Source organism: Vollenhovia emeryi, unplaced genomic scaffold (genome assembly GCF_000949405.1).
Source record: "Vollenhovia emeryi isolate VEMERY1.0 unplaced genomic scaffold, V.emery_V1.0 DF939142.1, whole genome shotgun sequence".
In the NCBI taxonomy this organism is placed as follows: Eukaryota; Metazoa; Arthropoda; class Insecta; order Hymenoptera; family Formicidae; genus Vollenhovia; species Vollenhovia emeryi.
In genome coordinates this window covers 3,234-29,848 of record NW_011967224.1, presented here as the reverse complement: position 1 = coordinate 29,848, position 26,615 = coordinate 3,234, and the positions used below count along the sequence as shown (strand labels likewise).

Genomic DNA, 26,615 nt, shown 5'->3' with positions numbered 1-26,615 from the left:
AATTTTTATCAGTGTACCTGTTTATGTAGCATCGCAGTTGCTAAATTACTCAGTAAATGGTCTAATTTGCTGCTATGTTAAAGAAGTAGAAAAATTTCTACTAAGGAATAAACTGCGCGAGGCAGAGGGCAACTATACATATATCTGCGATAAATCACGAATCAAGGTTGGTGAACAATGCAGTTTGGTAAAACATATCCGATTGGGTATTAAACGTGAAGTCGAGTCAATACGTTCGTATCGAGCGGAGGCGGAGAGTCGTCATGAGTGTCATGACTGTGTGGCCAGTCATGTAGCTGAATTCTCTCGAATCGATTTGTGAATCGGTACCGCTAATACGGTATATGACAGTTGGAGAATAGTGACAGCGCGCGTAGGCAACGTCACCTATCGCGTTCGTTATGAAAATGACATCGACATTAGCTCCCGAAGTCAACGGCGATGGCAGGATCCGCCGATTGAATCAGCATATCGCTGCCTTCGTAAGTAAGTTCGGAAACACGTTTCTTCGCTATTACTCCGGCTATTATATAATTGTAAGCAACGTAAACGTTTTCCTCGGATTTGGAATAATTAGTAATAGTCGTATCCTAAATGTTTATTACACCTTATTTTCCGAATGTTTCGCTATGACATCAAATTATACAACCTCTCTTGTCGTTGCGCAGTGTTGTATATTCAACAAGTACTCACAAGTTTTTCGCTGTCCATCATTTACGATGTGGAATACAATTTTAAATTGTATATACAAAAAGTGCATACACTTTTTGTTAAAAATTTTGCCACCAAGATGCCTTGAATATTAAAACTGTCCTTGGTAACAGTTTCATTTGACAGTACAGTAATGATTTTCTTAAGAAACATCAAATGTCGCTTGCGAGACTTGTAGAAATGTAATCTGAACGATCATTAGGTAGTATTGTTACGATACATGTACACGCTGAAAAAAAGTCTGATAGATTCACCCAGTCGTCTGTTAGAAAATGGACGAATCAGAATTCCTTTAAGATTTACCAGAATTCCTTTAGGATTTACCAGAATTCCTTTAGGATTTACCAGAATTCCTTTAGGATTAACCAGAATTCCTTTAGGATTTACCAGAATTCCTTTAGGATTTACCAGAATTCTTTTAGGATTTACCAGAATTCCTTTAGGATTTACCATGAAATGTATTTCATAACCAGAAGTTTGCTAGACTTCACTACACATCTGGTAAATCCTAAAGGAATTCTGATTCTTCCATTTTCTAACAGACGACTGATTGAATCTATTAGATTTTTTTTTCAGTGTAGGAAAGAATAATCTTAAATTGAATGTACAAGAAGTGCGTACACTTTTTGTTAAAAATTTCGCCACCAAGATGCCTTGAATATTAAAACTGTCCTTGGTAACAGTTCCATTTGACAGTGCAGTAATGATTTTCTTAAGAAATACCTTAATATCGCGCTGCGAGACGTGTAGAAATAATAATCTGAACGATCGTTAGGTAGTACTGTTACGATATATGTACAGGAAAGAACAGCATAATAAAACGTACAACATATATTCGCTTACTTTAATATATCTGGATGGATTTGCGGATTTTAATCTCCATATATTTCTTTCAAGTGTACGCGCGATAAAATGGGGGATTTTTTGTTTGGAAATTTAGCATCTCTCGGCGGTTTCGCTCTCGGTGTCACGCTCGGATGGAACTCGAGCGTCGGGGAGATCCTTCGGAACATCTTGAACGCTAGTAGCACCGAGATCGGCCTTGTCGGTGGTATTTTGAATGCCGGTGCTTGTGTCGGCGTAATGTTTATGCCTCTTTTCATGAAGTATCTCGGCCGTGTCACACTCATGTCCTTGACTGTACCAGGATTCGTCGTCGGATGGACGTTCGTTTGCTGTGCCGGCCAAAAAGTATGCCGTAACGTCGGGTCTCGCCCCAAAATATTATCTGCTTATAACATACATGCACAACAGATTGAACAAATTAACGCGACGTGCAAATTATAGCTGCCGCTAAAGCAGAGTCGACGCGCAGCGTTCGACGTTATCTCGCCACGAGATCGTTAAACCTCATTTCAACATTAGGGAAAAAAATCAAATTATCTTGTTCACGGTTTACGACAGCGTTGTTTAAATGTTGTAACGTTTTATTGGATTTTTTGGAATATATCGATGTGTGTCGAGCGGTGAAAATGGCGCACAATGTACTGAAACACGTAAACATTTTCACAGATTTCGCTCCTCATAATTGGTCGATTTATATGTGGCATGAGCGGTGGAGCGTTCTGCATTCTGACGCCACTTTACGTCGCGGAAATCGCAGACCAGAATTCGCGGGGGCGACTTCTAATGTACTTTCATCTTTTAATCAACTGCGGAATTATGTATGCCTTTGTAACTGCGCACGTATTAAACGAACACGATGCTACATGGAGGTAACTTGTAATATTAAATACACGCGGCAGTTCTGACGAAAATTATGAATTTAGTTATAGCGGTTGCACACGAAGAGATTATTATTTCACTATCTTTGTCTGCATCTTTTTCTTCGTCCTTTACATGCTTTTTTTTCTTCTATCGCTCATGATATTCAACCTTTAATTGTAATAATATTGTAATTGTATTTCGTGCCAACAATAGAACTCGACAAACGATAGAACTTTTTTAAAATATTAATGGCACGATAATGATGTGACTCCAATTGTTCAAACGACCAATGATAAATTCTTGCTTAACGTAAAAACTGTATTGGCCATCATGTTAAATGTAATGTATCGCGATGAATCTATATAAGATTGATTTAAAAGTATCGATATGTTTTGTTATTCCGACTAATAATTGAGGGTAAATCTCTTTATCTTCGTCAAATACCAGTCATATTTATCTATCAAGATAGATCGGCATATTTTCGACTCACGTCTGTATGCCATTAAAAAGAAATTATATCGAGCGCAAAATTTAATCGAATCAGAACTGAGTGTGAATCTCTGGCAAGTTTACGTGACCGTCAATAATGTAGAGGATAATTAGGTATAATTTCACCTGTGCCGTGACATGCCTTGCGGTTGCTCTGGTAAATCTGTTGCCTGAAAGTCCTTTCTATCATCTTATGAAGAATAACGAAATAAAGGCGAAGAATTCTCTAAAATGGTACCGTGGTAACATTTGTCAAGACGTTGAAATGGAGGAACTGAAATATCTCGTGAATCATTCGGGAAAGGTAAAACGCTTAATTTTTCCTTCGCAGATATTAGCAGGAGGAACATAATTCACATATATACGTATATGATTAAAAATTGCTACAATATTATCTACAAAGCTACCTAATGCTATCTGGGATTATACGTAAAACGTTAGATTTGTTGTTATAAAATTCTCTCTATTACTAAGATTATTGCGTTAAAACAAAACGCACACGTGTATAAAGGATGTACGTAAATGATTAAGTAGATTGCAGAAATTGTGTGGCATTTAAGCAAAATTAATACACAAACTTAATCGCCTTCAAGGCACTTTTACATGTATAAACCTATGTGAAAACAAAACTATACATATTTAACTCAATCTATCAAAGCTTTGTATCTTATATCAAAATGTATAGAATTAATATTATGTATTTCGCCTTGTGTGTATGTGTTGTGTAATACTAACGTAAAATAATTTACAAGAGAAGTTTTGCAAATATACAATATGAGTCTAAAAAACTTACTATTATCGCATCATCTTAAAATAAAATGGTTACTTTTTCTTAATTAATTATGCTTATACATGTGATAAACAAAGCCCTCTAAATTAAAATTATATTGCAGTTCACTGTACAAATAAAAAATTAAATGCCCTTTGCTCTAGATCAGAATTAATTTAATTATCTTGAAAATAAAAGACACACGACAAGAAATTATATGCTTCTTCTTGTGAAAAGTATTTTAGAATTTGACAAAGTTATATTGTTCTCTGTGCCGTGTCGTGTGACAGATTCTAAGATGTTCTCTTTACAGGTTACAATAAACGTTCTGAAAAACCGACGCGTTGCAAGTTCCTTCTTTGCATGCCTCTTCGCGTTTCTGACCCAACAATTAAGCGGAGTTAACATTATGATTTTTTACGCATTGACGCTCTTCAACGTTGGCGGATCGGGCGACCTTACCGCAAGCGAACAGACCGTCCTCATTGGTGGGGTGCAAATACTGTCTTGTTTCTTAGCTATGGGTCTGACGGACGTAATCGGACGTCGAAAGCTACTAATTGCATCCTCGATACTTATGGGATTGTTCCTGATATTGTTAGGTAAACAACTTTTTACTATGCCACGGAGAAAAATAATTTGCTGACACAGCAGATTTTATGCTGTTGTAGCAAAATCTATTCGTTACTATTATATATGGATAGCAAGAAGATTTGTTACGAATACTAATCGCAATTTGCTGGAATAATTTGCTGGATTAACAAATTATTTCGTTGTGACAGCAAATGTATTTGCTAAGAATATATTATTTTGCGTCAGTAGCAAATTAACGTGATTTTAATTACAAATACACTCAGCGAATTTTGTTCTATTCTCGCAACAAGATAGATTTTGCTATAATGACGAATAATTCGTAAAATTAGTTCTGTCAACTAAATTTTATTGCTATTACTACGAATAGGTATGCAGTAGCAACGGCGATTTTGCTATCACAGCAAAATTATTTTTTTCCGTGTGGCGGTGCTGTCTATCGGGGCGGATAATACGTGCGTGTATACATAGTTTTCTTCAGATTGGGAACACAATGCTGTACGAATATAAATGCTCGAAGTAAACAAGCGTTGTGAGAGCGTCGAATTTTGGTGTAGTCGGTGAAATTATACGAAAAATTGTTTTACACGCGCGTGTGTAAAAGTAAATTATCAAATATTTAACAGCAAAAGTACTCTCTAAAAATCGATCAGTGGATTATCACTGGAAACAGTGAATATTCACTGATTCGCAGTTACAAGTATAGCACCGAATTATTTCGTGCTTTACTTCTAACTGTTTTACATATGTAAAAACCAGGTGACTTTTACATAGGTATGTGACGAGATTAGCGTTAAGTGTAAATCAAGGTCCGCGAATTTGCATTTGCAGGATGGTTTTACGAACTTAGAGATCAAGATCCGGAGTACGACGATATCTACTTTTGGATGCCGCCGACTTGGACGATCCTCTTTTTTGCCGCTTTCAACGCCGGCGTCGGGCCGATCTCGTGGGCGCTGTTGGGCGATGCTTTTCCCATGCAAATCAGAGAGACTGCCGTTGCATGTGTGACCGCTTTCAATTGGCTGCTATCTCTGATAGCGACGATGACCTTCGGGGAGATGTTGGATACCCTCGGTGTCCCGAAGACTATGTGGCTCTTTGCTAGCTTTTGCTGGATAGCTGGAGCCCTTTGCGCCATACTTTTGAAAGACACTCGCGGCCACAGCTTGGTTAAAATACAAAACAGCTTTGGTATCGAAGATGAGCAAGTAGAAATGAACGGTATAGAACAAACCTGAGACATCGGATGATCGCAACGCTGCAAATATCTTGATCGATTACGAATTGACTTGCTGGAAGATGAGCATTTCTCGATACACATCTCGGTAACTTTGCTGTTTTGTCACGAGCACGGGACATAATTTGCGGCACATTCCACCGTGAGGAGAATTAAACGTGTCTGAAAAAATTATGCGCTCGTGAATCGTGCGAAATAATTGCTCGTCCTGTTCCACGGCCCAAGATATAATTTCTAATCGCTAATCATGTTATCACAAACTGACTGACAAATGATTAAAAAAAAACGGTTCTGTTGCAGTTGCCAATGGGTAGAGGATAACTTGCAAAAAAGATTATGTTTTAAATCAATATGTCTCGATCTGTGTACGCATGTGTGTGCGTACATACTCGCAATAAATACGTCAATCTTATCATTAGTCATCAAACGAAAATACAATGATCCAGCGAGAAAATGTATTATCTCTTCTCTGCAATTGCGAAATATTGAATGCGGTATTTATGTTAGTTGGCGGTCCGCCAAAAAGTGGGTGTTCGCTGTATTTTATTTTCTACTAAAATATCGTTGTACCTAAATAACAGACGTATCCGGCAAATGTTTCCTTGTTCAGTTTTTTTTTTCGACAAAAATAACACGGCTGCGAAAGTCGTGACAGAAGTAAAGGCTATATTTGAGGACCATTGATTTTTCTTTTTTTTATGTCTTCAATAGCACCGAATGTGTATAATCTACATATATCATTATTTGCAGCGAATATCAATCGATTATTTGTTTCAAAATACATAATTTATATTCTTACAGTGTGACCGATTGAAAATTAACTGTGGACGAAACGTAAATTGCACCGGAACAAGTTGATTGACCCCTGTAGAGATTTTCTGTAGAGAGAGGGGAGAGAAATATTGGTTACTGCTGCTATATCTCAATAAATTCTAATTCTATTATCGATTGTTTCGTTTATGAACCGAAAAGACTAATAAGCGGTGCACTAATTAATTTGAGCAATGTAATTACATAATTGTGCACATTTTCGAAAATAACGAATACACTATTGACAGATGTAATTCGTGGCATGATTGTCGTATGTGATTGGGGTTAGAGACACTCTACAGTGTTTCTAATTGGGGTTCTTCCCTTTGTGTTCTCTTGTAAAAGTATTGTTATTATAAAAGTATCTTTCCGCAATAATTTGTCCGTAGAAATAAAAGTATGATATTATAGATTAGATGCTTATGTTTGTTTTGATAAACTAACTTTTTAATTGCATTTTACTAATTATTAAATAAAAACAATTCAAAATAAACGTCAAAATGTCACAATATAATATAATATTTATGGTCGATTTGTCTTTTGTTCTAGCTCGAACTTGTGCTTTTATTAAATTATTATTTATAATATGGTATGTATATTCTTGCCTGTATAATATAAAACAAATTAATTTTTTATGCTATCTAATTAAAACCGAAGGTAGAAATCTATTAATTTACTTTAAACTCTAAGATACCTTTTAAAAGACTAATTCCGGATAGAATCTAATTTTTAAATAAAAAATATACATGTAGCATATCATTCGTTATTATTATAAAATCGGAGGCAGTTAATTGAAGGCGATTCAAGAGGGATGTAAGTACAAAAATTTCATTTTGAGAAGAATAATTTTTTAACAGTAACTGTTGAATTATTAAAATAAAAAGTTGTGCTATAAATGTTTGTTTTGACTTTTTCCGTGTAACTTTTATCAAAACTGTAATCATTAAAAATATTTACTTCAACTTGTCGCCAAAGGTGTAAGAAAAGCAAATATTTTTATTATTTAATGATAATTACATTTTTATTCTATGACAACTGTAGTTTTAGAGGAAAACTGGCAACGTTTTATTATTTACGTCTCTACGAAATAAGAATTTAAAGCAAGAAATCAATTACAATGTATAATAAATGTTATCTAAATGTTCAGATTAGAGTCGTCATTGGTACTTATACGAACTTGTTCATGGACTTCTTCAGTCAAAACTGCAGTTCTTGCAAAACTGGTGGTTTCCTCGCGGAAATATACAGCAAGAGTTTTCTTATCTCATATCCCCCTGAGCTTCTCTTTTGATAATTTTGTTTCCGTGGCGAGCGTCTTAAATGCCTCTTTCGTTGCCCATAAGCCCCACAAGATTATAAATTTACTTGTCGTTTTTTTGCAATAGAAAAAAATAGGGATCTAAGTCGACTTACATTTCCCTTGAATCGTGGTCCTCAATTACGGCACTTGCATACTTTTAAAGCAACAACTTTGTAGGAAGCTATTGTATGCACCTGTAGTATATTCGTCGTGCAATTATGGAATATTCGTATGCACACATATGTAGTTACATAAACGCGTAAAATTAAATTGCCGTGCAATCCATATGTTATCCTTGAGAGCGAGACTTGTAATTAGTTGCGAAACCTAAATTAAATTTGCTCCGGAAATTAATTCAATCAACATGGAGTGCTATAAGTTCGAAAGTTTGGAAATGTATCGTTTAACTATTACCACGAAATTCGGTTCTCTCGATTCGCAAACCGCATTTCCGCCATTTCGAGCCTGTCGCTATATGAAACTTTGTGATACTAACCAATCTAAATCAGAGCCAATGTAAACACAAATGTATGACACTTGGCCCATTGGTCGATACGCAGGTTAGTCTCGTTAAATCAAGTTTCACAATTCGACTTTCGATTAAGTAGGTATACTGGATATTACACTTTATGTACATAGATTTCTCGATTATTTGCACGTACGCGCCGACGTGTGTATATTATTATAAAAATTTGTTTCTTACAATTAGTATCAAGTATTCGCGTTCGCATAAAATATTTTATAGAAGCTCACAATTCTATGTTGCGTTATATATAATATATAATATAAAAAGATTTAATCTTATAGTGAAATACAAAGAACCTTCTCCAATCTATCAACTTTGAGAAAATGACATCTGATTAATCGGTTAATAGTTTGTAGACGCGCAGCTAAAATTGTAAAAACAAACGCCGCTTAATTTAATTATAATTTTGTGTAAATTGAAGAAAGCCTGACGATATGTACACGATATAATACGCATATTGATTTTAAATAGACACAAGTTTTTCCGCCCTAGATAATTTGCATTTTGCGCACTAATCTATTCCATTGCGTGATAATTTATCAACAAATAATCTATTTAAAGTTGTTGGTAATAGCAAGTAATACTTTGTTGTTTATAAGAATGTAGTCGCATGTGGCTAAATTGGAAAAGTTATTCAGGTTACTTCGGAAACTCGTTAGAAACTACGTTCCCCGTGCCGAGGAATTGTTCAGAATTATGCTATAAAGTACATTGTTCTTGAAATGCATTTATGTAGATAATAGTTGACGTATACGTAGCTCGTATGCGCGAATATTTGTGCTTGTTAACATAGTTTTAATCATATTATGATTACTGCTCGATAAAATGGGGCAACAGCAAACGCTGCAACTTTCCTACCTTCGATTATAAATGCTCTTTGTTGTGCTAAACATTTATTTGAAGAGTTTCGCGCAAGTACGAGTACGCTCGTACGATTAGGTATTGCAATCAATCAAGCAGTATTAATATTCATCCATTATTTATCCACACCAAACAACAACCTTGTAGCTATAATATAATGTAACTCTCGCTGAGCTGCGTTATGACAGGGAGATAAATAAAATCAAAAGGTAGGTACATTAGTGTGTCTACACACTCGTATGTTATACAATCATAATTGTAAAATTAATAGACCACGGTATCGGCAGCCTCGAAATTTTTATAATTTTAAGGTCCATAATAAGATTTATGGCTCGCAATCAACTTGAAGTAATCTCTGGCGCTTGTGTGTTGAACAATTGACTGCGACGGAATGGATACCTAAATATAATTTATCACTTTGTTTACAACTTTTGTTTTATGTCAGATTGTTAAGAACAACGGCTTACTTAAACAATTTTCCGAATTTTTTATTTATTCTGAAAGATCCTTCGACGATGAAGATTCTTTGATGTATTTGATAATAAAAAAAAAAGACAGTTTTTACGTACGTTTGTACTCCGACAGGACAACTCTTATATCTTTATATTTATTCCGTTTGAACGTTCAACTCAAATTTTTTATTTAATCCGATTTTTTATATTATATAATCCAAATTGGATTGCACGCACGCACGCGTTTTATTGATAAATAAATAAAAATAATTAATACAACTTATTAATTATTTTTCATGTAACAGAGACATCATAAATTGATAATGACATATGGTGGACAGTGGCGATCGTGTGCGCGGAGACTTTATAATATTAAACATTTCTATTCTCCTGACGTCGACACCACGATTAGCATTGTGCGTGAATTGTTCAGATACGGTAAGAAAGTTAATCAGCGTGCTTTATATTCTGCAGTAAGGCAGCTGACGAATGTATTATTAATGTTTTTATTATATCAAATCGAGAGAAATGAAAAACGTACGAACATGTCCTTCACGATTAAAAGGTACTTATTATTGCAAAACAAAAGAAACAGCAATTGTGCAATCGATATTTTAATATTTATATTAAAAAAATTGTGATGATGATTATTGCAAACACCTATATTTGTAAATTTATAAAATTTGATGTGTTCGCATGTCGTTTAACTAGAAATTATTGCAGATTGTAATTTTCCTTTCGAAAAGTATCGGAACATAATATTCTTTAAGATAAATGTACATAATGTCAGATATGAGTGAGCGAATGAATAACATTTTTAATGAACCGCATTAAAGCTAAAAGTTTTCCAGTTTTCAGGAAAAATATAGGAATATAAAGATCAATAATAATAACATAATAATAACAATAATTGTATTCCGGCGATTAGGCAACATTCGGAGAGTAGAACAAGTCCTAACAAATGAGGTATGAAAAGTTTGAATTAATATAAATTATTTATCTTAAACTTTGTATTTTATTTCTTATTCATTCATACGTCCATTATTATTAATATAAATTTTATTTTTACTAAAAATTTTACATGAAGATATAGACTGCAGAATTTATTTTGCCGTCTAATGCGCGGCTTAAATTTCGTAGTTATCTTTACAGCTTTATCTCGTTTTCGACAGTACAATTATGCAATTTGTGGCAAGTCCAAAACATGTGCCAGATGTTTCAATCATTTTGTATTAGCGCAATATGTGTTAACGTTGCTTTTCATGCTGTCTCGCGCGTCATACGACATACGTGAAAATTGTTACGCAAGGGACACACAAATGTTCTAACAGACACATGCGACGTTAATTAATAGGCCGCAAATATGGAGGGATTCTGCTTTTGTTTTGCGACTTAAAAAGAAGGGTTCAAGTATTACATTCATTTAACTATGAAAGTAACGGTACTAACATATGCATGCGATACACACACACACATGCATGAAATGTCCGGCGGACACAGTTAGTCGTAGGCCGCAGTCATTAAAAGTTGTCATTTATCTTTCCTTATTAGTTTTATTAGTTGTTACGTGATGCGTCAGTTTTTTTACATTTGCACACTAATTTTTGTCCATGTACTTTTATTTCCATATTTTACAATGCACATTATTTTCTGTAACAATAAGTGGATAACTAATCGGGCAAGTGATATAATTACGTTACATTCATCTATTATTCTTTTCAATTTCATAGCATTATTATTTTTTTACAAAGTGAAACTAATTATACCCGATTATGATTTGCTCTTGAAACAAATGAAAGTGGTTAATAAAACTAAAATCGATTCTTTTCCATTGAAATTTTCGTCACACACATGAACTTCAGCTGCGTTCAGCAGTAAAAATCTGAGGCATTCGAGTGCTCTTTTGCGTTCGAGTGAGCGAGAGAGGCGAACGAGGTAGAAAGTAAGAAAGTACACTTTGCCGCCTTGAATTTGTAATGCCGAACGCAACACGTTTGTGCGATATTTATATCAATATATAAGTAATTCCATATTAAGATCTATATCATGTTAAATTTAATTTGTTACATTTAACAGAATTGCCGAGGTTCAACAATTTTTTATTACACAACTAATTAATTTCCACCTAAATTTATGCGCTAAAGTATAGTATTGGTTAGTAAGTAGGATGAATTGAGAGTAGAACGTATGTGAGAGGAGACGTCTTGTTCCAAAAGAGATGTATGTAGATATCCATAAGTAAGAAAAAAGAATATACAGCTATTCTTAATGTAGATTAAGCAACTACAATGTATTTAATATATCTATGCTCTTGATAAATATATTCTATGTCATAAATATACAAGTAAAAATTATAAAGAACTGACTCTTTCCATTGACAATCACGTCTTTTGCTTTACACTAGTATTGAATGTATTTTAAACATTGTACAATGTTCAAGCTTCAAGTTGACGCAAAAGTCGCCGTTATTATTTGCGTCCTTAAGTACGTAGCATGTTTTATCGTACAAAGTACATTTAAAATATCCTTGTTACTTTTAATGCGTCCTTCAAAGAGGTACCTACGTATATCTCTTGACACTTTAACGGTTGACAAAAACGTTTTATTATTATAATATTGCGTAGTTTTCCAAGGTTTACAGAATGTATTGACGTATCAACGATATAACTCTAATCGCTAATTTCCTTTGTATCTCTTCAACCTTACTTTCTTTTTCTTGTTGTATATTAAGTTACGTCAATAACATTACTTAAAATCACAAAAATATGTTCTTGAAAGAAACTTTGCAAACCATAACATAGTCTCGAAGCAGTTTTTCTTTGAGATTAATTTCTTATTTTTATTTAATTTCTTATTCCTACAAGAGAAAATGGAGATATTTAAAGATTGACATACGAAAGAAAATTCAGAATAATATATATAATACTTTATCTTATTTCGTCCACAAATTCTTAAACATTTATATCGTTTATTTCTTTTCGTTTTATTTTATGAGATCTTATATATTAATAATATATTATAAAAAAAGATAACGTAGAAGCTACGATTTTTCTTATCGTTTAAAGCTTTCAAGAATATAAGTGAATAATAAAGTAATATTTTTTGTTTAATGTAATTGCTGTACTTAATTTTAATTTAATATTATATATTTTAGAAACATCTCACGAAAAGTTTTTTTAATTGTGTTTTACAATTAAAACATTACGACAAAAAAATTGCTCATTAAATACACGATGCATCAAGGTGACTACCTTGGAATTGATGAGCAAATCCATAGGTTTGAGTAAAGTTTAAATGTGAATTTTGCTTTGGAATTTTGATGAGATTCAAACGACTCTAAACTCGAGAAAAGCCCATTTTAGATACCCACGTATAGATTGTCAAATATCATATTATACGTACCTAATGTGCCTATAAAGAAGTTATTCATTAAATTTAAAGCTCAAGTTACACGTTGCTATTGGAAAGATTAGATACAAATTTCTTTTGTATCTCTTCAATCTTCCTTCTACTTGTTTTACGCTAATATTTTTTTACTATTTGAATACGACTACATTCATCAAATTTCGTCCATTATTCGTGATGTTTGCACGAGGTAAAATATTACCGCCACAATTATTACCTCGGCGCTTATTACGTATGCGGAAAGACGGGACCGATAGGTATTTACGCATTTTTGAGGCGATATAGAAATGAAACGTCGACGCGCGTTATCATAAATGTGCGCAAAATGATAGGACAGTCGACCTTGTCGCATGGAACAATTGTCTCTTTGTGTATTTTGTCAGTAAAACACTCGACACGATATACTTTATACGATGCAAGCCACTGGTCTGATCATTTACAAAAGTTACTTGTTGCGATACACTAGCGTGTTCTGACGATGGAGTTTTGTTGCAAGTTCTACGGAGGCATAGGACGTACGTGAAAGTTAAAATTAGCACCAATTGAATCGGCTGTGAACCAGTTCAAGTTTCTATCATTTCTACACAATAATATTTTTTAAGTCTTAACTTTAACAAAGTAACGCATTAAACGTTGTGAGTTTTATTTGTTACATTAGTTACTTGGAGCATTTTCTTTATTACATGTAACGTGTTCCGCTTTTATGCCGCATGTGCAAGATAAAAAGTTATTATTCTTTGTAATTTAGCTCTAATATCAATCTACTACAATTTGATCAAATTTAAATATCTTACAAATATTTATAATATAATATACGTTATAAAATTTTTGCTTTAGGCAGGATATTTCTATTGTATGAATTAGAGAATGAGAATTTGTAGATGTATCTAACACCTTTTAATCAATTTTGTATTGGAAATTTTCTTTTCTACATTATATTTTTCTTTTCAATATTAGACATATAATTTATTTAATCAAGTTGTGTACACAAAAATTCTATTAAAAGAACGTCTTTAGAATTTCTGTAAGAGAGATTTAATAAAAACTAAGACGTTCGATACAGAAATTTCCGTTTTTATGTAACATAAGATTTCTTGTCTTTGATTAATTTTTGTTATTTAAATAAAATGGATTTCCTTTACCGTCAATATTCTTGCTACGTAAAAATAATTTTTTAAATTTTGTGGTAAAACAAAACCTCCCGCTCTTTCTCTGTTACCAAAGTACGTGCTTATGATTTTGGCGCTCATTAATTTAACAACACCTGTCACAAAGAAAATGCGAAATATTTGATTTAGTCTTTTTACTGTTTTCTATGTGAGCCCTTTAATGAAATACTTGACATAAATGCGTGAGCTGCTTTTAACGCACATATCTCATCAAGTTCATCATTACCTTTAACCCATTTCAAAGATACCCGTCTTTGCTCTCACTGCAAGCTACAACCGCAAAAGATAAGAGATATTATCAGTTTTGAGTTTACTTAATCTTTGCATCGGACTAAAAGCAGACGCATCTGTCACACAGCGAGTGTGATTATTTGTCAGAACGGTAATTTATCTTCTAAAGGAGCTAAGTCTAGAATATTTGGCTGATGTACCATGCAAGCAGGTATTAAAACTTTTATTATTACAGATACAAAGGAGTATACCTTTGTATGTCTCAAAATAATTTTGTGCAATCATTTATACGAAAGTGAAATTTAGATAGACAGTATGTACAATTGATAACGAACCAAGAAGTTCGTCATTGTTAGTAATAATTCGATAAATGAAAACAATTGAAAATAAGCCGTCGAAAAGGCGTTTGTGTATTAATTTTATTAAATTTAAATATCGATATCAAGCAGATTATAAAATGTTTGTTTGCATAAATTTACATTACATAATGTATCATTTCAAATACACGTATGTCAAGCATTTAGTTAAATGTGCGTATAAAATAGAAGCTAGTAACCATACTTATTGTTAGTATTAAAACTTTACTTTTAACGCTTCCATATTATTCACTTATTTTACAATTTAAAAAAAACAGACGTAATACAGCTGAACAAATTATAACAAAGTAACCTGTAATTTTTATCAATTTCAATTTATTCGATTCGACGAAATACTTGATAAACAAGTGCTTGTTCATCGAAAAAATTGGATTGTTATTTTGACTAAAATGTTTAAGCCTAAATTCCAATCTATATTGAACAAACTTACACATTATACAATATATACCTGTATATATATCCTAGGTCAGGTAGTTTTATTCGGTTTATTGCTGTCACTCTTCGTGACAAATGGAGGTGCTTGGACATGCAATTATTTTCAAGAGATGAAAGATGAACAAACATATTATGTGTATAATATGGAGTATCCCAATTACTACAAAGACGAAAATCAATGCACTTGGAATGCAACTAGTCCTTACAATATCCAAATAAAGTGTAATATTGAAATGGTGAGTTTGTATTGAATATGTATTTTGTTCAAAGTTTATGCATTATAGACATACCTTTAATAGTTTTTAAGTTTAATGTAACGATTTTACTCAAATCCAGAATTTATTTTAATCATTACCAGAATTGTTAGAAACAGGACTGAGGGAAGGAATAATTTTATAAATTTTTTTTTTTTATACAGACTCAGACTAGTGGCTGTGATCTAGAGCAACTTTCCTTTAAATTTGATAACAAAGAACTAGTTCGCTATTGCGGTAGAGGTGAATTCGTTCTCGAGGGAAGAAATCCAACTGTAAGATTTGTGTCGAAACGTTTTTCGTCGGGTAAATTTTTATGCAATATGACGACTTTGCATAAAAATAATGACTGCAAATGTGGTTGGCGCAAAACAGTGAGTTTAAATTAATTTTGTGACATGTTACATATTTAATTGCTTATTTATCTCTACTTAATAATTTAGCTTTAATTAATTATACAACAATTTATTAAGAATATCGCTCGATTAAGTATTGAAAATTAAGTGTCCGCCATTATTTGCATCGCATACTTGTTAGACCAGAATAGTAGGCGGTGAAGAAACTGGGGTAAATGAATTTCCTATGATGTGTGGAATCGTTGATGCTAAGGATGGAACGTTATATTGCGGTTGTACCATAATATCTCCAGAATATGTAATAACAGCGGCTCATTGCGTAGACCAAAGAGATATAAGTATGACTGGTGTAGTCGTTGGTGAACATGATACAAGCACAAGTAATTGTTAAAATTTCTTTACATATGTATGTAATTAATATTTAATTAAAGTTTAAGGATATTAAGCAAATAAAATTTGTTACAATTGCAATAATATTAAATTAAATCGCATAGTTACTCTCTGTAATACAAATTTATTTAAAGGCAATTTTATTTCAAGTTGCGATTTATTGATATAAAACTTTTGCGACAGTATATCATGCGTACAGTAATGGAAAAATTTATAAGAATTTTATAAGAATTGACAAACGCATTAGCGTGAAATATCGTTTGTATGTAAAAGAAACACAATATTTCTTAATATAAGAGATTTTGGTTATATGTATACAAATCTTATATAATATATTGGATTTATACGAAACAAAACTTGTAATATATGTACATAGATGAAGAAACTAAGGCAACCAAAGTGTTCCGCCTGGATGAATGCAAGATACATTCTTCGTATAACGGACGCGATAACGATGTAGCTCTTTGTAAGATTCGTGGTACTATCACTTACTCTCAGGAAGTTGGTCCGGTCTGCTTACCATTTCAACATAGTACAGATTCGTTCGCTGGTCGTACCGTCACTGCGGCAGGTAATATTTTTGGAGTAATTTCCACGTACTTTTCGATAACATTATTTGTTCTAATCCTATTCAATCATTAGGCTGGGGTTTAATAGGGTTTGCCGAAGCTAAAGCAGAAAAGCTTCGAAAAGTGGATTTAAATGTAATAAGTCTTGCACAATGCAGCAAATCTTTTTCTTACGTAAACGACAAAAATATGTGCACGTATACTCGGGGAAAAGACACTTGTCAGGTAGGAAGACTTCGTTCTTTTTAATGCTGTGGCAAATTTGTGCAAAATATATTATTCAAGAATCTGAGACAAACTATCCCCCCCCCCAAGTTAAATTCTACTTTTCTCTTTGCGTGTTATAGATGGATAGCGGTGGACCTCTTTTATGGTCGAATCCTTCTACGGGCAACCTTGTATTGGCTGGTATTACAGCTGCCGGTGAGGGCTGTGCTTCGGACACACCTGCTGTCGCGATGCGTACAGGAGCTTTTATCGATTGGATAGTAGCCAATACACCTGGTAAGAATCGGCAGGAAGGCGAGAAGTATGAAAATTTTATAGTTGTAAGAGAGGATTGGCGTACATTTATCATTTTTTCTTTTTCACTATAGGTGCGAAATATTGTCAAATTGAATGAGCGGTATATAATTAAAAAGAAGAATTGCGTTCTACAAGAGTCTGGACTTCTGCTGGTACTTTATTTATCGTTACTTTTGCAAAATATTGAATTATATTTGCAAATATATATATATATATATATAACAATATATGCATACAAAAAACGCGTGCGCCTCTCTCTCTCTCCCCTCCCTCCCTCTCCCTCTCTCTCTCTCTCTCTTTCTCGGCAAATGTGTATTTACTGTGCACGTCACATTTTAATTATACATTGACAATATTATATCTTAACAACTTTAGAATGTGAATCGCCAGTGAATGTTCAACGGTAGAGAGAATTGTTAGACGACTTATATTATATCTGCTTTCAAGCAGAAATTGGAGCGTAATTTGCTGCTTAATTATACTTGTCGTCTCTTTACCATTTGAAATTATGTTTCTTATTTGTCGACCTGTACGTTCTTTACGTATCAAATTACGATAAAAAATTTTTGTATTGTAGCGTGAAAGACAATGTGAAAAGCACATGTCACGAGAACACTGCCTTCCCACGTTAAAAAAACCAAACTTAATATAAACTCTTTGCTCCTTGGAGTCAGTTGTGGCACATTTCAATTTCACATTTCAATTTCACATATTAATGCGTTTTATAGCACTCTACTTTCTTTACTTAGTTACTTTATTTAATTATAATAATTTACTTAGTTTAGTTTGCTCTTTGTATCAACGCATAGAGTTACGCTTTATCTCTTTATCGTTTTTCCCATAAATATGTCATAATTTTTAATTTTATAGAAAAAAATAAGAGACAAACACGGTAAATTCATATTTTATTCGGATTAAAACTGCATATCTAATTGTAATATATATCTTGAAATTATTATTTATTCGTCCAAAGTGTTGATTTTGCGCTTTACATCTACTTTGCTATGTAACGAGAGATCACAAAGTAGTACAGAGATAGTTGTATTCATTGTAATCGAGTGTACCGTTCAATTTACAATGCACAGTCGATAAACGTCATAAATTGTGAAATGAAGCGTTAGTTTATGTTTATACCGTTGCGCGTTGCGGAAAATGTATTCGTATTATGCCCAGCGGCAAATTCGTTGCTGCAATTGTTGGAAATTAATTTGACGGAGTAATTGCAAACTGCGGTTGCCCCTTCGTTAAAATAACTTGAAAAACAGTTAATTAAAAAATAATATTATTAGATAATATTGGTTGCATTATCTAAACATTATTAATAAAATCCTATATCAAATTTTATAATATAATAATTGTATTGCGTACACGCTGTTGTACCTGTTATAAAAATACATTACGAAAAATATAGCATTTTCTAGAGTAAATTTCTAATAAAAATATATATTTTTATCTCTTACTTCTCCTTTTTTCTCTTGTAATTTAAAAAATAATTAAAAAAATAGGTTATATTCATGGAGTTGCATTCGTCATGTTGTTTAAAGTTTTGCAAATCATCGAATTTTTATTTAAAATATTACGTTAACATATAAGATTTATATGCAGCTAAGATAGAAAATTGAATACATATATATATATTTGTTCGTTAAAATTTAATGTACTAAATACAAATATGTATATTCAAGGTATCTCGTGCGTGCCCTAAATGAAAAATACGATATACAATATGTAGAGCAGAGTCTCCTAACGTGAGATAGGCTCCTAATATGACCGAGTTTCTACTAAATTAATAGGCATTATCCGTTGGTTCCGCCGTGAATTTATTGCCGTTGTAACGAAATCTCTTTAGTGAAAAATTCATTGTTAGATCGTGCGTGTAATCATTGTGAAAGATTTGTAAAATTGGATGTTGAAAATCCGTTATCATATTACTCGTAGAAGGCTATCTTATAATAGGGAATTCTTTCTTTTATATAATAAAAAGACGAAAATCTTTAATAATAGTTGTAATATATAACACACACTACCATTTAAAATATATATTAAAGTATTCGTTGAAAAACATTATGCAATGTATAATCAAAAGCTAAATTACGACTAAACTCATAAAAATATTTAAGGTAACTCGCAATTTAATTCGCAAAATAAATTTAAACTTTTGTCATTAGTATAATGCGTAGATGTTATTGAACATTATATTTTATTCGCTGAGATATGCATTATATCTACAGTCATATATTATTATCTTAATATACACACGACTATTTTGCATATACTTAACATAAATTTCTCACAATTTCCTTAGAAAAGCCCCATTGATATTACTAATAAAAATTTCTACATCTATTGTACCGACCACTCTTATCGTCGATTATATTTAGATATCTCGTTCAGCTTCTCATTATAATATGTAACCGTTTAGAACTTTGTATACTTGTTCAAGTTTCAGAATACTTGACGTTGAAAATATAAATATATGAATATTATCAATTAGATATAGATATTTGTTAGTTGTAATGGATGTTACAAATTTTTTAAATAAAACATTAAGTAATTATAAGTTATTTAAACAATAACAAAAAGGGCAGAGAGAAATATAACATGTTACGAACCCTTGAAAAATTTTGTTGATAGAAGAGAGAAATTAATGTATAAAATTAACACAAGACAATCAAATACGTTAGTATTCTTCACATCAGTTTTATACATCAATTGCTGAGATTTTTTATATAATAATGTTACAAGTAAAATAATAATGAAAAATTATCTCTCACACACACACACACATACATACATACACACGTACAAACATATTATTTAAATAAATGCTAAAACATTTAAGAATGATTACTTATATTTAAAATACAAAAACAATACTATATAGCACAATGTAACTACATTCAACTAATTATATTAAATTATATGAAAAAAAACTGTAGAACGTTTAGTACAGAATTTAAGCTGCAGTAATACGTGCAGCGTAACATTCATTGTTATCGTATTGTTTGAGACATATGCAATGGCGTTAACATTAGCTCGAAAGCAGCATCTTTCAAATTTGCGCCGCGCAAATTTGCGTCTTGCAGATCGGAGCCAGACAAATCACAGCACTAAAAAATGATAAAAGCTGGATATGTAAGTGTATATAGATATAATAGTAAACCGGATGGAAACTTTTAAGAAACACATAAACAAATAGCTCTTATTCTATAAAGTAATATAAATGAGAAAAGTACCTCTAAATCAGCACCAGCTAAGACAGCCGATCTCAAAATGCAATTCCTAAGAATAGCATTCTTTAATGTAGCCACTCGAAGGTTCACAGCTGCCATGTTACTACCTTCGAGATTAGCACCTTTCAAATTTACACCTTCCATGTTTGCCGGCAGACCACCAGGGTCTTCAAAGTTACACGAATGTAAATTGGCTGCAGCTAGATTTGCACATGACATTTTGACACAAACGAGTTGCGCGCCTTGTAAATTGGCGTGGGATAAATCAGCGCGCTCGAAACAGCACCCCGACAGATTAGCCCCTGCCAGACTACAGTGATGCATAATAGCGTACTGTAATAAAAAAAAACGTAAATACAGCTATGACTTTTCGTTAACGTCACTTTTATCGATTAAAGTCAATAGCGCACAATGCGATTTTCCGAGTACGTACATTTTTATGACTCGTAAATATCTGACTGGGTGTGATGTATTCCTTTCCTCTCATAATGGTATCTTTACACCTTCAATTGTATGGGAGCGTACAATTTATTTATATAAATTTACGCACGTATACATATTTTGCGTTTTATTAGATCGCATATGATTCAACGCGAAAAATCGCATTAAGTTCCATCGGCTTATTTCATCTTATGAATCATGTGCAAAGTAGATGTACCTTGAAATTAATATTCCTAAGATCTAGTTTTGAAAGATCAGCTCTTACAAAATCAACACCCTGGAATCTAAGTTCGGCGTTAGTCGATGTAGACATGATTGCCTTAAGTACATCTTTGCGAGTTAGAGATACGAGACCCTCTTTATGCAATTCTTCTTTTTCCAACATTGTAGTAAGGATTCGAATAGCACCTTCGATACCGTAAAAACAAGCTTCTGCCAAAACTCCTGTATCAAAGTATTACTTTTGTTACGATAAATAGATTTTATTACGATAAATAAACATGATTCGTGAATATATACCAGCTACATTAACATTGGAATCAAGTATCATTTGACTATGCCTCAAGTAGTTTAACAATGGTTCGAAATAAGTAGGACTTCTATCAATCAAATATGCTCCACGGTCATCTTGTCTACTCGGCTGTATCGCATGCTCAATATTTCCACTTTCTGTAAACATTCTACATAAAATGTTATATTATTACTACATTATTTTAATATATTCCTCTGTCTCTCTCTGCCCCTCTCTCTCTCTCTCTCTCTCTCTCTCTCTCTCTCTCATCCTATTTATTTTAATAATCCAGTATAGAGAGTTTCTTTTTCAATAAACCGTCTTTATTTAAAATATTATATAAAATATTGTTAAAATATTATAGACTGTGGATTTTATTTTAATTTAATTATAATTTAAAATTCAATTTTTTAATCTTATAATTGACAGTGCCAATTGCTAAATTTTATATCAAATTCTGAGTAGTAGAAAAGTAAAACTATGAAAACGTTAATATTATTTCTACTGAGAAATTATCTCATCTAAATGTATTAAAATAAAACAAGTATAGAGAGAATAGCTTTTCGTTTTTGTAAACTTTTCTATAAAACATACAATCAAGAATTAAAACGCAATTAATATTTTCTCGGTCCTTTTTCTGATATAAATCAAATTGAAAACTTAAACGCCATATTTTTAGGACCTGGCAAGGTGGTGGCCATTATATTGCTATGTGAATCATATACCGTATTATCCCACCCTGTACTGCACACCGTTACTATCGGACATATAACACAGATTTCCCCTAGGTGGGATCATTGTCGTCAGTGAATTCACGTGTTCTAAAAATCGCAGAGCGATTTTTTCAAAATTTAATTTTAATGCTATACCTAGCATTATAAATTTACCCTTTCCCCTATTGAATTAAAATTCTTATTGCGAAAAATATTACCCCAGCCAGGATTCGAACCTGGGACCTCCCTCAATCCGTGACGGGCGTCTTAGCTAGCTCGACGAATTAAAACGACCTAGGCTGGCAAATCTTTTTATTCAATAAATTACGACATTTCGACCAGTAATACTGGTCCTTTTCAATCTTACACTACTCCTATCAATTGTTACAGCAAAAGATCTACAAAAATATATGATGACAATTAGTAACGGTAAATTAAAGATTGGAAAAAGACAAGAACTCAGATGAACTGACTTACAGGAAACATTTCGTGGTACATAAAAAATATAAATGTATATCCATCAAATTAATAAAGAAATCGATTACATCACTCCACACACCGACAGACAAATGTCTAATCACCCAGAGGAAAACTGCTCAGATTAAGTCGAGTGAGAACGGTAGTTTCGACCGATAAATTGTCAAAACACAAGATACCCGGAGGAGAAAGACAAAAATATTAACAAATTAATTAATTAATTAAGTGACAGAGTTAAGATTGTCCGTATCTTGCTGGAGGTTGACGTGTTATTAAATTTTTTTATGAAAAACATCTCAACAATTTCTCTCTTCCTATAATGCGATCCTTTATGTAGGAATATAGGGTTAGGCCAATCAAAATCGTGGCCGAGACAAGTGCGGTGTTTGCTGACGATAGAATGATTGCATGTTGGTTTTTTGAAATCATTACGATATTCTTCAATTCTCTATAATCTTTTCTATAAAACACACATACACACATACGCACACGTATATATAAAAATTTATCTTAAAAGAGATTGATTAATTTATAAAGCAGGTAATACCTTGCCAACATACTCGTTGGTTCTTTTTTTGTCAAAGTATCCCTAGTTGTGGTAAAGTATTTCCCTCCAATATTGAGTGTAATCCATTCTGAATTCCTACTTGGTTGAGTATGAGAAATTTTATTTGTATATATAAAATTTTCTCCATTTGAAACATACAAAATGTCATCGTCTCTGCGAAGCAAGTTCCTTGTTCAATATTTCAGTAACATACATAAAAAAAATTTCAGCACGATTATAAATAAAGTATTTATAAAAACAATCAACCGAGTATTTTACCTAATGAGTTTGATATCATCAATTTCACCACCTTGCGATGTAAAAAGTCTCTTTGCAGTCATATCAAATTTTCCACTAGCCGCCATCAATAATTCGTCCAATGAATGTGTCACTACAAACACCTACGGTAAATAAAATATGTATTATAAAAAACCATATTGTAGCGAAATATTTCGGGGGCGTAATAGGTTTCCATAAATTTTATCTAATATATTATAATTTTTACAAGTATAACTGTTAAGAAAGATACATTAATTTACATTCGACAATGGAAAATATTACGATGTGATATTAAATGAAAAAACATTTCAGGGGTAATTATCTTTTTATTCAAAAAGTACAAGTGATTGGGATAAAACCACTATGCTTTTCTTTTAACGTAATCTTCCTGTGCTTGTCAACGAAATGGTATCAATTTCTTTATGCACGAAAAAATAAAATGCATCTGTAGTTTGTAGTACAGCTAGGAACTGCTTCTTTTGTTTCATCAAACTCATACATTTATCGTCCGTATTTTTATTTTGTGTCATATACATATAGTTACTTGTTTATCCTAATGATATTCTTTTGTAGCTTTCAGCTGGCTTTATGCTTTCTGATTCTTAAAGTCTTATTATTATTCACTACTCAACTCATTGGTGCACAGAGTTGCACCTCATTATTTCTTGATTGCAAGCAGAATTCTACAAATTGTGCACAGATGTATATTGCAAATTCCAAATTCAATTGATAATATAAATTTCGCTTTCGACCGAACACTTCGAATAAAAATATAATTGCCCATAGTTTTTTCATTTATGTCTATACACAACATAATCAATTTACGAATAATATCCCAGATAGCAAAATGTCTGCATTATGTCAGCATAACGCATTTACGTGTGTTCATAGACGTGTCGGCATATTTGCAACAATTGAGTCGGCATATGAAGTGCACGTGTACAGCATGGTTTGCCTGACACATTGTGACACAACTTGCTGCCACAAGATCGACAAGCCTTGCCGGAATTATGTATGATAGTAATGATCATATGAACATATAGAAATAGTTGAATAAAAGAGCTAACTGCTTTGTTGCCCACTCAGTCATTTGTTTCGTTTTGCGCCGATACTTTCTGCGCGTCCGTCATTATCTTGGTGTGGCCAATGAGACAAATGTTGTATATGTGTAGTGTGCATATATGGTAGTTGTATATGTGGTAGTATGACGGTGTAAAAAAATTTTACACATCAAAGTAATGACGGAATACCACGTGATCGAAATCGAAAAATCAAAGGTTCGAGAGAGAGTGGGCATACTATAGTTATATAGTATTATACTATGATACACCGTTCCGCTCTATGAATTTACACTCTCAGTATAACATCTATGTTGTTGATATGTCGAGTTGATTATCCGTCACTAATACGAATAGTTGTGCCGACATCAATCTTGATAATTTTGATGCAATGTTCATCGTCAAAACTTTAATTTTAGTAACAATTTAAAATAATATTATTAACAGAACAATGTTAATGTATACACGAACAAATTACATTAGTAAAATCATGGTTTTTAAATATAGAAATTTTTATATGCAACACGAGTTGCACTAAATACGGCATTGGAACGGCAAATAAATTCGACAAGGCTTGCCACTTCTATGCTTCAGCACGTTTGGCTATCTGGGATAATAAAACAACCTTCACGATGTAGATTCAAATGCAATTTAATGAGAGAAATATAGCTACCTTGCCATTCACGTCAGTTCCATTAACGAAGACAATTACTCTCTTCATCGTAACAAATATTTAGAATAAATAAATTATAAATAGTCCAAATATATACAGATAATCTTACAGATTATCAGTCTAAACTGCTTCTAACCAATTCCGACCAACTCTGGAGTCGAAGTCAATGGTATACGATGCAATGTTACGTGGTAGCACGCATGCGTTGTATCAACTGAAAAGCCTATGGCACACGATGCGCTTTTACTTACTGACAACTGATTCGTGGATACTTAACGACAATTAAACGCATTTTTAAATAACTCCCATATGCAATCGTTTGCATTTCATATGAAGACATTTAAAGTGCAATTGGAAAGATTTGTGAATATCTCGTTTGTTTGTAATTAATTATTTTTTAACCATGTATTTAGCCGCAATAAATAAATTTAATAAAGTTTTTGTATGGAATCGTTTGTATTTTGTATCAGAGAGAAACCTGAGAGCGGTTACTCCGGCGTTTTAAGCCCGCTGCAGACGATGCTATTTTTCCTGCTGGATTGCTTGCAATCTAATAAATTACTATCGTTGCACCACTCAGCACTCAGGATTCCTAGTAATTTACTAAATCGCAAGCAATCCAGCAGGAAAAATAGCATCGTCTGCAGCGGGCTTTACTTGATATCGTTTTCGCTCGGCTGATTCCAGCGCCTTTCGCCCATTTTCATTTTTGGAACTATTTCGCTACACACATTTTCAAGCACTGCCGACAAAGTCCCCACTTCGTGCGTGTCCGTGCTACGCCCATTTTTCAAGCGGGCAATACAATGCCCAATTTTGGTTGTGTTTCATACTGCATGCATGAAATGTCTATCTATCTACGATTATCTATCAAATTAACAGATTTAATATTTTTAATATACATCAAGTATATCAGCGGCAATTGTACTAAAACCAATTATATAATTTATAAAAATTATTTTCGATTAATTGTGTTATTTAGTAGGACTGGTAATTTTCTTCAAAGGTTTCAACATACGTACTTCGAAACTTTGAATTACTTTGCATTACTACTCTGTTTATATTGACTTGCGTTCATTTCGTTTTGTGGTCAACATACTTTTGAGTTGTAATTAAACTTGTAGATTGTTGAATTCATTGAGAAGGACCACAACTTATATGGTCGAAACGTCGGATTTAAATAAAGAAACCATCTGACAGCCTAAATTGTCGTCTGACAATTCCTTTTATCGTTAATCAACTACTGGCGATTCACATTCTTCGTTACTGACATATAAAGTATATGTATATAATAATTGCAAAATATAAAAATTTACTGACAACCTACATTGCACTCCTTTTGCCAACAAAATTTGTAGCAGATTGTTCTCAATAAACTTGGTTATCTATATATTTTAATATAACTTTGTATTTTCTAGTTATAAATTAAATGATGCCTTTCTTTTATATTTGAATTAAATTTTTATCCGATAATAACAGACCATCTTGTAGAGGCCCAACAATCCCGCCGAATTTT

At 32.7% G+C, this 26,615-nt stretch overlaps 3 protein-coding genes across 5 annotated transcripts; 2 read left to right on the top strand and 1 right to left on the bottom strand.

Moving 5' to 3' along the window:
• Window positions 1-85: 85 nt before the first annotated feature.
• Window positions 86-5,520, top strand: LOC105566706 (facilitated trehalose transporter Tret1-like). Its single transcript, XM_012020914.1, has 6 exons — window positions 86-486; window positions 1,652-1,902; window positions 2,224-2,426; window positions 3,022-3,211; window positions 3,990-4,278; window positions 5,099-5,520. The coding sequence occupies exons 1-6, from the start codon at window positions 402-404 to the stop codon at window positions 5,506-5,508; spliced, it is 1,428 nt and encodes a 475-aa protein (XP_011876304.1). The 5' UTR covers window positions 86-401; the 3' UTR covers window positions 5,509-5,520.
• Window positions 5,521-5,600: 80 nt separating this feature from the next.
• LOC105566708 (BTB/POZ domain-containing protein KCTD9) lies at window positions 5,601-25,273 on the bottom strand. Of its 2 annotated transcripts, none has more exons than XM_012020918.1 (7): window positions 25,100-25,273; window positions 23,369-23,490; window positions 23,090-23,263; window positions 21,361-21,521; window positions 21,059-21,285; window positions 20,404-20,733; window positions 5,601-5,669 (listed from the first exon to the last, which is right to left on the bottom strand). In XM_012020918.1, the coding sequence occupies exons 1-7, from the start codon at window positions 25,145-25,147 to the stop codon at window positions 5,613-5,615; spliced, it is 1,119 nt and encodes a 372-aa protein (XP_011876308.1). In that variant the 5' UTR covers window positions 25,148-25,273; the 3' UTR covers window positions 5,601-5,612. The 2 variants fall into 2 exon arrangements, with proteins under 2 accessions (XP_011876308.1, XP_011876307.1); XM_012020917.1 differs by lacking the exon at window positions 5,601-5,669 and adding an exon at window positions 20,004-20,277 and having other exon boundaries at window positions 25,100-25,272.
• LOC105566707 (venom serine protease-like) lies at window positions 13,272-17,394 on the top strand. 2 transcript variants are annotated; one of them, XM_012020915.1, is made up of 8 exons: window positions 13,272-13,376; window positions 15,104-15,309; window positions 15,492-15,701; window positions 15,865-16,063; window positions 16,450-16,644; window positions 16,716-16,867; window positions 16,990-17,146; window positions 17,239-17,394. In XM_012020915.1, the coding sequence occupies exons 1-8, from the start codon at window positions 13,340-13,342 to the stop codon at window positions 17,262-17,264; spliced, it is 1,182 nt and encodes a 393-aa protein (XP_011876305.1). In that variant the 5' UTR covers window positions 13,272-13,339; the 3' UTR covers window positions 17,265-17,394. The 2 variants fall into 2 exon arrangements, with proteins under 2 accessions (XP_011876305.1, XP_011876306.1); XM_012020916.1 differs by lacking the exon at window positions 13,272-13,376 and adding an exon at window positions 14,311-14,472.
• Window positions 25,274-26,615: the final 1,342 nt, after the last annotated feature.

Coding starts and splice junctions, on each gene's coding strand:
- LOC105566708 (XM_012020917.1), bottom strand. CDS start 25,147: ATGAAGAGAGTAATTGTCTTCGTTAATGGAACTGACGTGAATGGCAAG. Junction 23,491..25,099: donor GAACTGACGTGAATGGCAAG/GTAGCTATATTT, acceptor TATTTACCGTAG/GTGTTTGTAGTGACACATTC. Junction 23,264..23,368: donor GATGATATCAAACTCATTAG/GTAAAATACTCG, acceptor CTTGCTTCGCAG/AGACGATGACATTTTGTATG.
- LOC105566707 (XM_012020915.1), top strand. CDS start 13,340: ATGGAGTTTTGTTGCAAGTTCTACGGAGGCATAGGAC. Junction 13,377..15,103: donor GTTCTACGGAGGCATAGGAC/GTACGTGAAAGT, acceptor TATATATCCTAG/GTCAGGTAGTTTTATTCGGT. Junction 17,147..17,238: donor GATAGTAGCCAATACACCTG/GTAAGAATCGGC, acceptor TTTTCACTATAG/GTGCGAAATATTGTCAAATT.
- LOC105566706 (XM_012020914.1), top strand. CDS start 402: ATGAAAATGACATCGACATTAGCTCCCGAAGTCAACGGCGATGGCAGG. Junction 1,903..2,223: donor TTTGCTGTGCCGGCCAAAAA/GTATGCCGTAAC, acceptor ACATTTTCACAG/ATTTCGCTCCTCATAATTGG. Junction 2,427..3,021: donor GAACACGATGCTACATGGAG/GTAACTTGTAAT, acceptor GAGGATAATTAG/GTATAATTTCACCTGTGCCG.